Here is an 18,103-nt window from a genome sequence, read left to right as displayed (position 1 = left end):
TACTGAGAGTGAAAAAAGTTCATAATGATAAAAGGGGACAAATGATCAAGAGGATATAATATTCCTAAAAGTGTATGCATCCAATAGCAGAGTTTTAAAATACAAGAGGCAAAAACTGACAGAAGTGAAAGGAGAAACAGGAAAATCCACAATTAGAGTGGAGATACGAACACTCCTCTTTTAGTTAGAAAATCTGTAAGGATATAGAACTGAACACCACCAGCAACATATAAAACCTCACTGAAATGTATAGAACACTCCACCAACATCAGAATATACACTTTCAAGTGCACATGGAACATTCACCAAACACACCATATGCTGGTCTATAAAAATAAGTCTCAGTACATTTAAAAGAATGGAACTCATTATCAAGAATATTTTCTGACCACAACAGAATTAAGCTAAAATAGTAAGATAGATGAAAACTCCCAGGGCACCTGGGTGGCTCAGTGGGTTAAGCCTCTGCCTTCGGCTCGGGTCATGATCCCAGGACCCTGGGACCGGCACCAGGCTCTCCGCTCAGCAGGGAGCCTGCTTCCTCCTCTCTCTGTCTCTGCCTGTCTCTCTGCCCGCTTGTGATCTCTGTCAAATAAATAAATAAAATCTTTAAAAAGCAACAACAACAACAAAAAAAACTTCCCAAATGTTTGGAAATTAAATAACACACTTCTAAATAATCCGTAAGACAAAGAAATAATCACAAGGGAAAACAGATATTGCTTTGAGCCAAATGAAAGTGAAAATCTATCAAAATCTGTGGGATGCACCTAAACAACACTTAAAGGAAAACTATAGCTCTAAATGCTTATAGAAGGGGCACTTGGGTGGCTCAGTTAGTTAAATGCCTGCTTTTGGTTCAGGTCATGATCTGAGTCCTGGGACTGAACCCTGCACAGAGGCTGGGGGGGAGGGCCCACTCAGCAAGGAGTCGGCTTCTTCCTCTGCCCTTCCCGCCTTGTGCTCGCGTGCACGCTCTCTCAAAATAAAATCTTAAAAAAAAAAAAAAAAAAAGATGCTTACAGAAAATAGATTTCAGATCAGTGATGTAACCTTCCACATTAAAAAGCTAGAAGAGGAGTGCCTGGGTGGCTCAGTGGGTTAAAGCCTCTGCCTTAGGCTCAGGTCATGATCTCAGGGTCCTGGGATCAAGCCCCGCATCAGGCTCTTCGCTCAGCAGGGAGCCTGCTTCCTCCTCTCTCTGCCTGCTTCTCTGCCTACTTGGGATCTCTGTCAAATAAATAAATAAAATCTTAAAAAAAAAATTTAATGTGTTTAAAAAAATAAAATAAAAAATAAAAAGCTAGAAGAGGGGTGCCTGGGTGGCTCGGTGGGTTAAGGCTCTGCCTTCAGCTCAGGTCATGATCCCAGAGTCCTGGAATCGAGCCCCGCACCTGGGCTCTCTGCTCAGTGGGGACCCTGCTTCCTCCTCTCTGCCTGCCTCTCTGCCTACTTGTGATCTCTGTCTGTCAAATAAATAAAATCTTAAAAATAAAAAAGCTAGAAGACCAAATTAAACCCAAAGTACATAGAAGAAAAGCAACAACAAAGTGGAGAAAAGAATAAAAATGAAATAGCCAAAAATAATACAGAAATATGAAACTAAAAATTTGCTTTGGGGGCAAAGAAAAAATCCGTAAAATTGATAAACCTTTAACTAGATCATCCAAGAAAATAAAAAGACAACTTACCAATATTAGAAACGAAACAGTGACCATCACTACAGATCCTATAATAATTAAAGGAATAATAAAGGACCATTATGAGTAATTTTATGCCAATAAAATAATGAACTTAGATAAAATGGGAAAATTCCTTGTAAGACAGAAATTATTGAAATGGACCCAAAGAAATTCTGAAAAAAGAAAAAAAAACCCTCCAGGGTTAGATGGCTTCACTGATAAATTCTATCACACATTTAAAGGAAGAAATAATACCAATCCTACATAAACTGAAAGAACACCTCCCTACTCATTTTATGAAGTCAGTACTACCATGATACTTAGAGGACAATACAAGAAAAACTAAAAATCAAAACTTCTTGTAAACAAGACAAGTAAGACATAAAAACTATTAAAAATATTAGCAAACTTAAAGATAATTCAGTAAGGACAGTGAGTGTATCCAGGAATGCAAGTTAGCCTAAGAGTCAAAAATCAATAAATGTAACACACCACATTACAGAATAAGCTGAAATACTATATGACCTTCTAAATAACTGCAGAAAATTCAACAGACAATATTCACCACTCATTCATGCTGAAAACTCTCCCAACCTAACTAAGAACAGAAGGGGAACTTCCTCAACCAAACAGAAGGGGAAGAGGAACTTCCTCAAACCTAATAAAGGGTATCTATGATAAACCTACAGCTAATATCCTACTTAATGTACTGCAGGTCTTAGCCAGTGCAGGAAGGCAAGAAAAAGAAAAAAAGGCCTACAGATTGGAAGGAAAAAATAAACTACCCTTATTTGGAGAGAGCAGAAAACCCTAAGGGATTTATTAAAATGTTACCAGGTGTCAAAACCACAATGATTATCATTTCACATTAGTCAGAATGGCTAGTAGTAAAACAACAAAAAATAACAAGTATTGGTGAGGATGTGGAGAAAAGGGAACCTTTGTGGACTACTGTTGGGAATGCAAACTGGTGCAGCCACTATGGAAAACAGTACTGGAGGTTCCTCAAAAAATTAAAATTAAACATACCATATGATCCAGTATTCCACTTCTGGGTATTTACCCAAAGAAAGCAAAAAACACTAATTTGAAAATATATATGCACCCCTATATTTACTGCAACATTATTTACAATAGCCAAGACATGGAAGCAACCAAATTGTCTATAATGGATGGATAAAGGAGATGTGATACATATACATACACTCTCTCTTTAATATTAGTTGGCCATAAAAAAGAATGAGATCTTATCATCTGCAACATCGATGGGCCTAGGTGGTCTAATACTAAGTGAAGTAAGAAAGATAGAGGACAAATATCATGAGTTCATTTATATGTGGAATCTAAAAAACAAAACAAATGAACAGAAACAACAAAAAAGACTCAAACAGACTCTTAAATACAAAGAACAAATTGGTTGTTCTACTTTGATTGTTCTTTGGTTGTCTGGTGATTGCTAGCAGGAAGACAGGGGGAATGGGTGAAACAGATAAAGGAAATTAAGAAGTACAAACTTCCAGTTATGAAATAAATAAGTCACAGAAATGAAAAGTACAGCATACAGAACACTGTAAATAATATTTTAGTAATATTGTACATTGACAGATGGTGACTACACTTATGGGTTGGACAGTTCATTAAATTATAAAAAGCACTGAGATATCAATGAATGAATTAACAAAATACATGCAAGATCTGTACAATAAAAAGTACAAAATGTTACTGACAGAAATTAACAAGGCAATAAATAAGTGGAAATATATCCTGTTCACAGATTAGAAGGCTCAGTATTGTTATGATGTTAGTTCTCCCCAAAATGATCTATTATAGATTCAAAACAATCCCAATGAAATACCCAACAGGTGTTTTTGAACAAACTGACAAGCTGAAGTTAATTTTTTTTAACTTAATTTTTTAAAAAAATTATAGAAATCCAAATAATTTCAAGACTTGCTATAAAGTTACAGTAATCAAGACAGTATAATATTGGCATAAGAACAGACATGCATACCAATGAACAGAATAGAGAATTCAGAAACCCATGGAAAGGATAACTTTTTCAACAAATGGTGCTAGAATAACTAGATATGCATATATAAAAAAGAACCTAAGCCTTTGCAATACAAAACTCACAATGAATAGTATGATCACTTTGGGGAAAGTTATACAAACACTATATGACTCAGCAATTCCACTCCCCTAATTATTTACCATGGAGAAATGAAAACACACATCCATACAAAACCCATGTATGATTGCTCATAGATGCTTTATTCGTAACAGCCGAAGACTAGAAGCACAAATGCCATTCAACAATGACTAAACTACAGTATTATTAATACAAGGAAAAATCCAGCAGTAAACTACAGAACTGATACACACCACAACATGGATAAATATGTAAAAATTATTCCAAGTAAAAGAAGCCAAACACAAAAGGACACATATTGCATGATTCCATTTATATGAAACTCTAGAAAAGACAAATCTAATTATAGTGACCAAAAAGACATCAGCACTTTCCCAGCACAGGAGCCAGGCAGGGACAGAATGACTGAGACGGAGCACAAGGGAGATTCTGGGTATTGTGGGAATGTTCTATTAATCTTGACTGTTGTGTTGATTTCACAGATGCATAAATTTGCCAAAGCTCAGCAAAATGTATCCTTAAAATGGGTACATTTTACTGCATGTAAATCAGTAAAGTTGATTTTTAAAAAAAAGTCAAGGCATCCAGACAAACAGACTGGCTGTATGAATTTATTTCCTCTTGCTCCTAATATCCCTTACTAAATTAGAAAAGAAAGGTCTCAAATAAATGGTCTTAGCAACCATCTAAAGAAACTAGAAAGGGGCGCCTGGATGGCTCAGTGGTTTAAAGCCTCTGCCTTCGGTGCAGGTCATGATCCCAGGGTCCTGGGATTGAGCCCCACATCAGGCTCTCTGCTCAGTGGGGAGCCTGCTTCCTCCTCTCTCTCTCTGCCTGCCTCTCTGCCTGTTTGTGATCTCTGTCTGTCAAATAAATAATAAAACCTTTAAAAAAAAAAAGAAAATAGGAAAAGAGCAAAGGAAACTCAAAGTAAGCAGAAAAAAGGACATAATATCAGAATGAAAATCAATGAAATAGAAAAAGAGAAAAATCAGCAAAACAAAAGCTGGGTTCTATTTTAAGAAAGTATTACATCATAGTGTTCATAAACTCAGCCAGACTGAGAGCCAGCCTGAGAGCCAAAAGAGAGAAAACACAAATTACTGATACCAAAATGGGAAAGATGACATTACTACAGAATACCATGTAGAAGGCGGGGCACCTGGGTGGCTCAGTCGGTTAACCGTCTGACTCCTGACTTCCGCTCAGGGCAAGATCTTCCAGTCATGAGAGCAAGCCCAGCCACCCTCCCTCAGGCTCTGTGCTCAGAGCAGTCTACTTGGGATTCTCTTTCTCCCTTTCTCCCGTCCCTAAATGCATACTGGTTTTCTCTAAATAAATAAATAATAATCTTTAAAATAAATAAATAAACAGAAATAAATAGATACATAAAAGGCTAATAAGGTAATGTTATTAACTTCATGCTAATAAATTTAACAACTCAGATGAAATTCTTTGAAAGAAAACCAAAACTTACCCAAAAAGAGATACCAATTCTCCTATACAAACTCTTCCAGAAAATCTGAAGAGGTAGAAATACTTCCCAATTCATTCTGTGAGGCCAACATTACTCTGATACCAAGACCAAATCAAGAAATTCTAAGTGCAGGGGCGCCTAGGTGGTTCAGTTGTTAAGCACCTGCCTTCAGCTCAGGTCATGATCCCAGGGTCCCAGGATCCAGCCCCTCATCAGGCTCCCTGCTCAGCAGGAAGCCTGCTTCTCCCTCTCCCACTTTCCCTGCTTGTGTTCCCTCTCTTGCTGTCTCTGTCAAATAAATAAACAAAACATTAAAAAAAATAAAGAAATAAACTTATAAAAAGAAAAAGAAATTACAAGTATAGACCAATATCCCTTATTGAGGCAGATGCAAAAATGCATAATAAATTTTTAGCAAATCAACCCAAGGCTATTACTTTAAAAGGATAATACTTTAAGACCAAGTGCAGAATGCATAAAACCCAGAAATGTACCACTGGCTTAACACTAGAAAATCAAATATCATTCTCCAATTAATGGACTTTAAAAAACACAACACTGTATGATCACCTTAACAGATGTAGAGAAAGTATTTGACAAAATCCAGTATCCATTTCTAATAAAACTCTCAACAATCTATAAACAGGAGAGAACACTGCAAATCTGATAAAGGGTATCTAGGAGATACAGCTAACATAATAGCTAACGTAACAATGAAAGACTAAATGCTTTCCTGGTAAGATCAGCAACAAGTTACTTGTATTACTTGTATTAAGCATTATACTGGCGGTTCTAGCCAGTGCAATATGGCAAAAAAATTAAATAGAAGGCATTCAAATTGGAAAGGAACAAGTAAAAATGTGATTATTTGCTAATGACATGATCACAGATAGAGAAACTGAGGTGATGGACAAAAAAGGCACCAACACTAACAAGCAGAGTTGATTAGCAAGGCTGCAGAATAAGATTAATGTATAAAAATCACCTGAATTTCTATATACTGTCAATGAACAATCCTTCATAAGGATGGGAGCATATACTGCTGGTGAGAATATAAAATAGTACAACCACTTTGGAAAAGTTTGGTGGTTTGTGTTTTTTTTGTTTTTTGTTTTTTTTTAAGATTTATTTATTTGAGAGAGAGAGAGAGAGTGGGTGCGCATGAGCTCGGAGAGGGGCAGACGGAGAAAATCTCAAGCACTCCCCGCTGAGCATGGAGCCCAACTTGGGACCCAATCTCACGACCCTAAGACTGTGACCTGGGCAGAAATCAAGTGTCAGATGCTTAACAGACTTAGCCACCTAGATGTCCCAGGTTTGGTAGTTTCTTAAAAAATTAAACATATACCTACCATATGGCCCAGTCATTTTACCCCTAGATTTTTACTCAAGGAAAATGAAAGCATATCCATACAAAGATTTGTACATGAATATTCATAACAACTTTATTTTTAATAGGCAAAATTTGGAAACAACCCAAATGCCCATCAACAGGTGAATGGATAAACAAATCGTGGTATATTTCTATAATGGAATACTACTCAGCAGTGAAAAGGAATAAAATATCAACAAAATTATGAATTTCAAAATAATTATGCTTTGAGAAAGAAGCTGGTATATATACTATATGATTCCATTTACACAAAATTCTAGAAATTACAAACTATAGTGACAGCAGATCAGTGGCTGCCTGGGAAATGAAGGTGGCAAGGAAAGACAGGAAGGAGGAATTATAAAGAGGCACAAAGAAACTTGGTGGTGTGGTATATTTATCTTAATTGCAGCTAGTTTCATGGGTGTATAGAAATGTCAAAACTCAACAAGTTGTACATGTTAATTTTGTGCAGTTTACTATATTTGACTTATTACTCAAAAAAGAAAATCAAGGCACCTCGTGGTTCAGTTAGTTAAGCAACTGCCTTTAGCTCAGGTCATGATCCCAGTGTCCTGAGATTGGATCCCATATGCTTCTCTCTCCTCCTGCTCTTGGGTGATCTCTCTTTCTCCCTCTCAAATAAATAAATAAAATCTTTAAACAAAACAAAACAGAACAAAACAAAAAGAAGAAAGAAAAAATCTTGAGATAAGCAATTTGTTCATAAAATAAGAACAACATAATATGCAAAGGGAACAAAAAAGGAAAACTCTTAGAAATCGTAAATGTGATTATGAAAGTAGTCAATAAGAAAATGTCCCAGCAAGTGGAATAATTTGCATAAAATAATGGATAAAGAGAAGAATAAGAACTTTCCAGAAAGAAAAAAACAGGTTACTGGGGCGCCTGGGTGGCTCAGTGGGTTAAGCCGCTGCCTTCGGCTCAGGTCATGATCTCAGGGTCCTGGGATCGAGTCCCGCATCGGGCTCTCTGCTCAGCGGGGAGCCTGCTTCCTCCTCTCTCTCTCTGCCTGCCTCTCTGCCTACTTGTAATCTCTCTGTCAAATGAATAAATAAAATCTTTAAAAAAAAAAACAAAAAACAGGTTACATTAAAAGGAATAAAAATTAAATTATAAGTATTGTGACTGTAATAATAGACTTTTTTTTTTTGAAGATTTTTATTTATTTATTTGACAGAAAGAGATCCCAAGTAGGCAGAGAGGTAGGCAGAGAGAGGGGGAGGAAGCAGGTTCCCTGCTGAGCAGAGAGCCCAATGCGGGGCTCGATCCCAGGACCCCAGGATCATGACCTGAGCCGAAGGCAGAGGCTTTAACCCACTCAGCCACCCAGGCCCCCCAGTAACAGACTTAACAAGAACATTAGATATATGCCTTCAAAACTCTGAGAAAAATGACTTTGAATTTAGAATTCTACACCAAACTACCAATCAAGTATGAGAAAAGAGATGTTTTCAGATATGGAAGGGCCACCCAAATTTATCTATCACTTTCTTAGAAATTCTCAAAGAATGTGCTCCACTAAAACAGATCAAGAGGAAGAAATGGGGACTTAGGGGTGCCTGGGTAGCTCAGTGGGTTAAAGCCTCTGCCTTTGGCTCAGGTCATGATCTCAGGGTCCTGGAATCGAGCCCCGCATCAGGCTCTCTGCTCCGCAGGGAGCCTGCTTCCTCCTCTCTCTTTGCCTGCCTCTCTACCTACTTGTGATCTCTGTCTGTCAAATAAATAAATAAAATCTTTAAAAAATAAAAAAAAAAGAAAAGAAAAGAAATGGGGATCTAGGAACAGGATTCAACCCAGAAGGGCAGCAAAGGCAAACACTAGGATGACAGCTCTGCAGCAAGGCTAGAGAACAACTAAGCAGGGTCGGGCCTGGTTAGTACTTGGATGGGAGAACAAACAGTATAGACTGGAGCAGAACACACGGCTCTAGAAAGGTTTCCAGAAGAAATTTTAAAGGAGTTGATAGATTACTGGGTATGTCTGAACATTTGTGGAGGGGCATGACACAGACACACAGGCAACATAGATAAGGAAGTAAGTTGCATTTGTAAAAAAAATTAGTGATAAATTAATTCATAGTTTAAAAAGTAAGTGAGGCTGGGGCGCCTGGGTGGCTCAGTGGGTTAAGGTCTCTGCCTTCGGCTCTGGTCATGATTCTAGGGTCCTGGGATCGAGTCCCACATCAGGCTCTCTGCTCGGCGGGGAGCCTGCTTCCTCCTCCTCTCTCTCTGCCTGTCACTCTGCCTACCTGTGATCTCTGTCAAATAAATAAATAAAATCTTATTAAAAAAAAAAAAAAAGTAAGTGAGGCCATGAACCACTCCATAAAAACAAACGATTCAAGAAAATGTTTGAAACCACAGTATACTACTGACTTTGCAGTGAGCAATATTCACATAGCTGTAATACTGATGGATATAGATAGAACAACCATTTAAGGCAACTACTACCAGAAAACAGAAAATAATAAGCGTTGGTGGGGATGTAGAGAAATGAACCCTTGTACACTATTGGTGGGGTTATAAAATAGTACAACCACTGTGTCAAACAGTAAGGAGGTTCCTCAAAAAATTCAAAGCAGAACTACCATATGATCTAACAATACTTCTGGGCATAAATCCAAAAGAACTGAAAGCAAGGTCTTGAGGAGATAGGTATCTCTAGCAGATAAGCACCCAAGTTCAAAGCAGTACCATTCACAACAGCCAAGAGGTGGAAGCAACTCAAGTGTCCATTGAAGGATAAATGGATAAAGTGTGGTACATTAGTCAGCCATAAAAAGGAGGGAAATTCTGGCACCTGCTACAACACCGATGAACCTTGAGGACATTATAGCTAAATGAAATAAGCCAGTCACAAAATGAAGAGTACTGTCTGATTCCACTTACACGAAGTATCTAAAATAGGCAAATTCATAGAAACAGAAAGCAGTATGGTGGTTACCAGGACTACAGGGAAGGAAAAAGGCTCGTTGGTTTCTCATTTGTTTTGTTGTTTTTTTAAAGATTTTATTTATTTATTTGACAGAAAGAGAAAGTGAAAGAGGGAACACAGCAGGGGGAGTGGGAGAAGGAGAAGCAGGCTTCCCGCAGACCAGGGAGCCTCACGCAGGGATGGATTCCAGGATCCCGGGATCATGACCTAAGTTGAAGGCAGACGCATAAGGATTAAGCCACCCAGGTGGCCCATGGCAGTTAACACTTTAACCAAGTAATCAAACTTAGCATCACTATTAGATCACCTGTCATAAGGCGGTGCCCCCAGTATGATACAGGATGAACACACAACAGTACCTATGAATTACACCAGCCAGAAATGCTTACTCTGAATCTAATCCCTCCTCTAATCCAACTTCCATTTCATAGGAAATACAGGCGAATAGAGGAACAAGTTAAATGACACCATAGGGAAACAATTAGACACAATTCATAATGTGAGACAATCTACAAACAAGTGACCTAGATTAAGATTGACTAAGGAGACAATAATTAAACATGTGAACCTTGGTTAGATCCTGTTTAAACAATACAAGACATTTTTGGGACAACTGGGGACACTGGAATACAAACTAGGTATTAGATGATTTTTTAAAATAATTAAATACATATTTCAAAAAACATCAATAAAAAGTGTTTAACCTCACTAATTATTAAACAAAGTATGTTAAAATTTACCTATCAAATTGGTGACAATAAAAATTAATACAATTTTGGGGGGCAGGACAATCTGGTAACATGTAACAGAGGTTTTCAAAATATTTATATACTTTACCCAGCAATTCCACTTCTAGGTATTCATCCTATAGAAATAAGAGTTGTACATAAATATTTATTGACCAGAATGTTCACTGCAGCATTACTAATGAAAATGGGACAACCTAATTATCCAAGATGGAATAATAAATTATATAATACTTCCTAATCATTAAAAACCTTGAGATATTTAACATGAAAAGGTACTTAGAATACATTAAGTATTTGGAAGGTAATAGCTATTTTTTGTGTTCCCAGAGGGCTGAACTAGAAACTACCACTGGAAACTACAGGGAAGCAGTTCGGCTGAATGTAAGAAATAACTTTCCTAAGAATTAGAAATTTTTAAGCAATGAATGGCCTTGCTTCATGATTTAATGAGTTTTGTATTATTAGAATTCTAAGCAAAGGCTGAATGGTCACTGGACAAAGATATATAAAAAAGATTTATATATTAAAAGAGTAAAGAGAAGATCTTAATGACCTTTCTCTAGTCTAAGAATTTGTAATTCCATATAAAGTTTTCCATGAGCTGGAATGTGAGGAAGAAGTTGTTCGTATTTCTTTCTAAATGCTATTAAGAGACTCACGTGGCATTAAATTAAAAAGAGATACTAGGGGCGCCTGGGTGGCTCACTGGGTTAAGCCTCTGCCTTCAGCTCAGGTTATGATCCCAGAGTCCTGGGATGGAGTCCCGCATCGGGCTCTCTGCTCTGCAGGGAGCCTGCTTCCTCCTCTCTCTCTCTGCCTGCCTCTCTGCCTACTTGTGATCTCTGTCTGTCAAATAAATAAATAAAATCTTTAAAAAAAAAGAGAGAGATACTAGAATAATGAAGTTGAAGGATGATTTACATTATCATATTCTATATCAATAATACATACATTATTGATAAAGTGAAAGATGACTAACTTAATGGAAAGGATTCAAACTGAATTGGCAGCAACTACATTTGAATCTACTAATTTTAATTTCTCTGTATCTAATAAAGAACTTGAACAATTACACTTTTCCAAGGTGACATAGCACTATACGTATCAAAAAGGACAGGAGGCACTATATGCTTCCTCTGTTTGCTTCTGGCTGCTCTTTACTTCATATATAAATAGAGGAACAATGAAATATGCCCCCCACTCTCCCTTTGCAAATGAGTATATAATCTTTAAACTCTGAATGCATGAATAGTGGGCAGTGGGAAGGAACACAAGAACATGGTGTCATACTAGGTTCCTAGAAAGCAGAAGCAAGCAGTGGATGCCTGTGAAATTTTTAGAGTAACTAGTGATGTTCAAAATTCTTAGACATTAAAAAGGAATCCCCTAAAAGATGCACTTAAAAAAAAAATAACTTTTTTATTACAGTTATTTTTTCAAATACAAAGTAGAAAATAACATAATGAACCCACACATAACTATTACTGAGCTTCATTCACCAACATTTTGTTAAAGCTGTTTCCTCTAATTTTTCACGGTTTCGGTTTTTTGGGTTTTTTTTTTGTTGTTGTTGTTGTTTTTTCAAAATGGAAAACCAATACCTGGCATCACACAATTTTACCTATAAAAACTTCAGTGTGAAAGGATACCCTTTCTTGCAAATAATACCAAGTATTCAACAGATGTTGGCAACCATGGCTAGGTACTGTTCTATCATTACATTTGTACCTAAATTTTCACATATGTTAAGCCTCATTTTTATACCCATTTTGCAAATGAGAAAACGGAGTTTTATTGGCTCAAGGTCACACAGCCAGTTAAGCACTGCAGCTAGAATATGCATTCAGAAGTTAACTCTAGACTAGACTTTACTTTCCCAACCACTAAAGTATGCTGTCTACTCTATCTGCATTATCCTAGTTGTTCCTCGTGGGATATAAATTATTATGGTATAGTGGGAGAAGGACTGCTGAATGGGAAAGAGACAGGAAAAGATGCTACAAACATGAGCAGCTGCTCACAGCTTTTCTTGTGAAATTTTCTTTTCTAAATGCCCCAAATGAGAAAGGAAAATATAATTGGATATCATCATTCCAAATTGCCTAGGACATAAAAGAAAGTCACTTCAGAGAGGGAAAAGCAATGTCCAAGTCTCTTCCACAGAGGTTAAACATACACAAAGTTCTTTTAATCTGCCCCTCCAATCAATCACCCAGGTGAAGAGGGTCCAAGCCCCTCTCCAAGGAGAGGAGTGTCTCTAGTTCCACCAGACCTTTAAAATAGTTCAAACAAAGAGCACTCACAGAGGGCTGAGCAATCAGAACAAGTAGTAGCATTTGAATGCTTAATGAAATCTGTGACTAAAAAATAAAAGGACCTGGAATAAAAAATTCTTCTGGGGCGCCTGGGTGGCTCAGTGGGTTAAGCCGCTGCCTTCGGCTCAGGTCATGATCTCAGGGTCCTGGGATCGAGCCCCGCATCGGGCTCTCTGCTCAGCAGGGAGCTTGCTTCCTCCTCTCTCTGCCTGCCTCTCTGCCTACTTGTGATCTCTCTCTGTCAAATAAATAAATAAAATATTAAAAAAAAATTCTTCTGGCCGATGTAGTTCTAAAACTACTAAATAATTAAAGATTTGTAAGGAAAGGGGCATCTTCTCTGAATCTTTTAGCCAAAAGTTCCCCTAAAACTCTTCCTGGTGATTTATGACAGATCTCCTAGTAACACAATTATCTTCCCCATGGAGACTAGCTAGAGCATCCCTCTTCCCCATCTTCTACTTTCCCCAAACACAAACAGAAGTGCTTCTTCCTTGTTCCTAGTGCATTTTATACATAATTCTATTAGAATTATATCTCTACTGATTAGAGATATTCTAATCAATATTGTGGTATAATTATCTTTTCCTTCTGTGAACTATCAATTCCTAGAGAGCCAGGACCCTACTTCCGTCCTCTTTATATTTCCAATCCCTAATCTTCAAACCTAGCACCAGTGAAAGTGGTTGAGAAAGGCTTGCTTAATGGACAAAGAAGCTGAAGATGACGGAATACGGAGCAATCTTTATGAGAAAGAATCCTTTTATCAGTACCTCTCTGATCTCGGCACCTTCATTAGAGGCCACAAGTTCCCCTCCATTTACCATCAGCTACTAGTCCAGAATGAATAATAACATAGACAATAATCTCTTGAGGGCTGGAGAAAGAATCCAGTCATTTTGGTTTCTAAGAGCTTTTAGTGAGCCAGGGAGAAGTCAGCTTAAAGAATTTGGAAGGTTGTCAAAACCTTTTAAGAGCTTTTATTCAAATGTCAAGATGCAAAATGGTATTTGAAATGCTTGCTTTTTACATTTAAATCCTAAAGGAAACAGGGAAAAGAAATAATTCTAAATAAAAAACTAACAATTACTAAGCAGCCCCTGGTCATCCACTTCTATTTTTCCAACAAAAAATTCCCTATCCAAAAACTATGGGTCTGGTTACAACCCTCAACCATGGGGGAAGCACTCTTCATTTACTGGTATGAGTCTCCTTAGATCCCCTCTAATACTGGTTAGCCAAACCACTTAGGATCTTATTTGGTTAGGTAATCCCTTCAAGTAAAAATCTGTGGGTAAGAAAGTTCTCTCTCTCATCAGTTTAAGAAAACTAAAAATAATCTCCCAGTTTAATTCATATTACACTGGAAAAAAGAAAAATCCCATCACATCTTTTACAGGCCATTCTACCATGTTACCTTGGTTAGTGTCCTTCGCGTGTGTTATATGAGCAATGACTTCCTTGAGATAACTTTCCTTCTGCTTTTCTAGATCTGACTGTGAAAACGTCGAAACATTAGTCCTTGAACAAAGCAAATCAGGAGGAAAAACAGTCCATTAGAACCATGAGTATAGTGCTTTCTAGAGAGAACTCATATATTGCTGATTAGTTAGAACAACTAACTTTCGGAGGCAAAATACTCTTTTAAGATCCAGTGACAGAAAACATTATCAATCATACAGTATAACGCTGAAATCAAGCATGGAGATAAGGTAAAAAGGAAGATGAGAAACAGATATAAACTCCTGCTAACAAGGCGTAAGAAAGTGAAGATTACCTAGTCCCTAGAGAAAGAAAGCACTTGTTGAGTAATTCAAGGTTAATCAGGACATAGCTAACTTGACAGCCACAGAAAAACTTGAGATAAAGACTAAAAAGAACCAGCTGGATGTGGCAATTAGAACACTGGTGACCTCGGCAAGAACAATGTCTGGCCCTTGCTCATCCTTACTGCACTGATAACTGTGGAGTCAGTGGAAGAGAATATTGAGATAATAAGTACATAACTGTCCCAAGTAGCCTGACGTGGCTTCTTGGTATAATTTCCACTGTAAGTTAAGTCACAAAGTTTCCCTCAATTACGCAAACAAAACAAAACAAAAAAAACAAAAAACTGGCATCAGGGAGCATAGTCAAAGGGGACTTTAGCCTTATTTTTAATATATTTTTGAAAATTTAAAGCAGTGGGGTGCGTGGAAGGTTCAGTCAGTTAAGCATCTGCCTTTGGCTCAGGTCATGATCCCAGAGTCCTAGGATGGAGCCCTGCATTGGGCTCTCTTCTCGGCAGTGAATCTGCTTCTCCCTCTCCCCCTGCCTGTCACTCCCCCTTACTTGTGCACTCTCTTCCTCTCTCTTTCTCTGTCAAATACATAAAATCTTAAATAAAAATCTTAAAAAAAATAAAAAACTTTAAGCAGAAAGACTTAGTATCTGTGTAATCAAAAAAATTTTTTAAATCTCATTATAAAGAAGCCAATCTGACTCAACCTAAAAAACAGCTTTGTTAATTGAGAAGGCCCATGTAGAGACACTGCCATCTCCTGGCAACAAGAGAACAGACAAAAAAGATGACCTAAATCTGCAATCTCTACTAGAATTTTTTCCCAAGGACAATTGCATTCAAGTTGGGCGAGATAATAAAAGGATTTTCTACATAATTGTATTTTAATATCTGTGTTAAAAAATTAGGGGCTCCTGGGTGGCTCAGTGGGTTAAGCCTCTGCCTTTGGCTCAGGTCATGATCTCAGGGTCCTGGCATCTAGCCCCACATGGCAATCTCTGCTCAGCGGGGAACCTGCTTTCCCCCCACCCCACCCTCCCGCCTCCGCCTTGCCTCTCTGCCTGCTTGTGATCTCTCTCTGTCAAATAAAAATAAATAAAATCTTTAAAAAAAAATTATTCTAACCTCCTGTCATATCTATGACCAAGTTTCCGGATGCCCAGGAAAAGAAATCTTACATTTATACAGTGCTTTCACTAATAAGTCTCTTTTACTCCCAAAATAACTTGTGAGGCAGCGGAGAAGGCATCATTAGCCTCATTTGTTGACAAATAAACTGAAGGCACAGGTCACATGACTTGCCCAAGGTCACACAGCTAACATGTTAGAGGTCCCAGCACTTAAAAGCATGCTTACATGGTTTTACACTAAGGGAGAACTGAGGTGGGGAAGAAAGAAATTGAAGAGAACCAACAGAAATTAGAATATTATCATACTGTTACCTTCTTTTGTTTTGTAGAACAGGAGGGACTTTGACTAGTCTTCTCTCATTGACTTTCAGCCTCCCCGAATCCTTGTCAAGAACATCCTGCTTTCGTTCAGAGCAGAAGGAAAGATAATTATAAGGAAAAAGCTGAAAACACTATTTATGGACATATTCTTAATAAAGGCTACAGAGGCATATTTCTGAACCCTCCTATGTACCAGGCACAATGACAGATACTTTAAATGAGATAGTGATTGTAATTTTAAGGAAAAGAAAGAAACCGTAAGTGGTATGTCCATTTGATAAACAGGGAATCAGGTTCAAAGAGGTTAGGTAAATTGCCTAAGCCTTTTCAGCTTTTCAGGAGCTGATCAGGTGCTGTGCCTCATTTAATATGGCACCAGAGATTGAGAATTAAGCTGAAACCCAAAGAAAGGGGAAATAGTAGTAAAATCATTACCTTAGTAATTATTTAGTAAGTAATAATTTATTATTATATATCAATTACTATAAATATATTATTTCATTAATCCTTACTATACTGTGAAGTAATATTTAGCACAATATATGGGTAAGAAATATGAGGAAACAGAGAGGCTAAACACTTTTCCCAAGGTCACAGTTCTAGTCAGGATTCAAATCCCAATTTGTTTGATGAATACTAAGTTCTACTATACAGCTTTAAATGAAAATAACTTTTCTATCTACCTTGAAAAAATATACTTACTTTGTTTGATGAACTGGAAACAACCGGAAACCTCACTTCACAATTTGATTTATGTGATCCATTTTTCCAGGACGACCCCGTATTAGGAGTCTCTGAATGGTCCACGATCTGAGAGAATACAGGTGTAGGTCTCTTACTCTCAAGTGTATTTTTATCAGACACAGTTTGTTCAAAGTCACTGTCTGAAGGAGAAGAAAGTGGGGGCACATCCCAAGCAGAATTACTGGGATCAATCCCTTCAGACTCAGTGCACAGTTTGCTCTCATTTGGGCTAAGACCATCTTTTCTCATCTCTTCCCCAGGGGAGGAAGGTTTTTCAGTATCTTTGAATGAATCAGTCTTGTCCTTATCAAGCACAGCATCACAAACTGTTGGATCAAATGGTGTAACAACTGTTATTTTTATAAGATTCTTTTCTAGTGCAAATTGTCTGTTTAATGGTTTAGTAAGAGTTGGTCCATGACCAACTGATGTACTTAGCTGAGGTAGTTTTAAGAGGCCGGAGGTCTCAGCTACTGGTCCCAAGCTGTACAATGAATTTTTCTCTTGGGAAGTGTCAAACAGAATTTGACTTCCTTTCTCTCCTTTCTCAATACGCCTGCTATCATCTTTAAGGTCGTCATCCTTCAAGAGTTCTTGAATATCTTCCTCTGTGAAACTGAAATGGCCATCATCTTCTTCTCCCTCACACAGATCCAGCAAGGAGTCATCCAACCCATCCTCATCCAAAGAACCCCAAGAAAATGGGGCACTGTCTTTAGGCAAGAGAGAAGTTCCAGAAGACTGTTCAGAGGACATTAGTGAGCACGTCATATCTGGAAAAATAAGAGGCAGTCTCACTAAGGAATACGAATTACCCCTATATCTGTTCTATAGTGGTGGTGTCCCTATATTTCAAATTCTTTGCATTGTGACTTTAACATGAGAAATAATTTTAAGATATTTAACCTTACCAGAATCATGGAAATACACATTAGAACAGTGACAGACTTTTCTTCCTAACAAAATAGTGAAAATTAAGATGCCATAATATCTAAGTTGATAAGGATGTAGGAAACAATCATCCTCAAACACTATCAGTATCAAAGAGTGTAAGTCAGCACAGTATCTTGTGAGAGTAATCTGCAGTACCATTTGACCCCACAATTTCAATTCTGTGAATTCTTCCTGCAGTAGTACCTATACAAATGCACATGGATACATTTATAAGGATGTTCAAAGAAACATTATTTAAAATAGCCAAATATTAGAGACAACCTAAATGTCCATCACCAGAACTGCTCAGTGAAATCATGGTACATTCATACTATGGAATACTTTAAAACTATTTGAAAGCATAATGAAGTAGAGCAGTATATACTATCATGGAATGATATCCACAACATACAAATAAAACAAATATGTATTATGTAAAATATTTGGATTCTTATAGTTTATACTTTAGAAAAAAACAAATGTACAACTTCTG

At 37.4% G+C, this 18,103-nt stretch overlaps 1 protein-coding gene across 8 annotated transcripts in view; it reads right to left on the bottom strand.

The window, feature by feature from the left end:
• The window catches only part of LOC122899712 (S100P binding protein), a 54,188-nt gene that overhangs the window by 11,620 nt on the left and 24,465 nt on the right, over positions 1 to 18,103 (bottom strand). For 5 of the 8 annotated variants that reach the window (XM_044237714.1, XM_044237716.1, XM_044237712.1 and 2 more), the window contains 3 exons: positions 16,636 to 17,450; positions 15,925 to 16,013; positions 14,120 to 14,223 (listed from right to left, as the gene is read on the bottom strand). In XM_044237714.1, the coding sequence (XP_044093649.1) occupies positions 14,120 to 14,223; positions 15,925 to 16,013; positions 16,636 to 17,448 (1,006 nt within the window). In that variant the 5' untranslated portion in view covers positions 17,449 to 17,450. Of the gene's footprint in view, positions 1 to 1,614; positions 1,730 to 10,475; positions 10,504 to 14,119; positions 14,224 to 15,924; positions 16,014 to 16,635; positions 17,451 to 18,103 lie in introns of those variants that run through there. The other 3 variants (XM_044237719.1, XM_044237718.1, XM_044237717.1) reach the window with 3 other exon arrangements.

This window comes from Neovison vison, chromosome 2 (genome assembly GCF_020171115.1).
Source record: "Neovison vison isolate M4711 chromosome 2, ASM_NN_V1, whole genome shotgun sequence".
Taxonomy (NCBI): domain Eukaryota; kingdom Metazoa; phylum Chordata; class Mammalia; order Carnivora; family Mustelidae; genus Neogale; species Neogale vison.
Note: the sequence above shows the minus strand (reverse complement) of the source record. Positions and strands in the feature narration are given on the sequence as shown.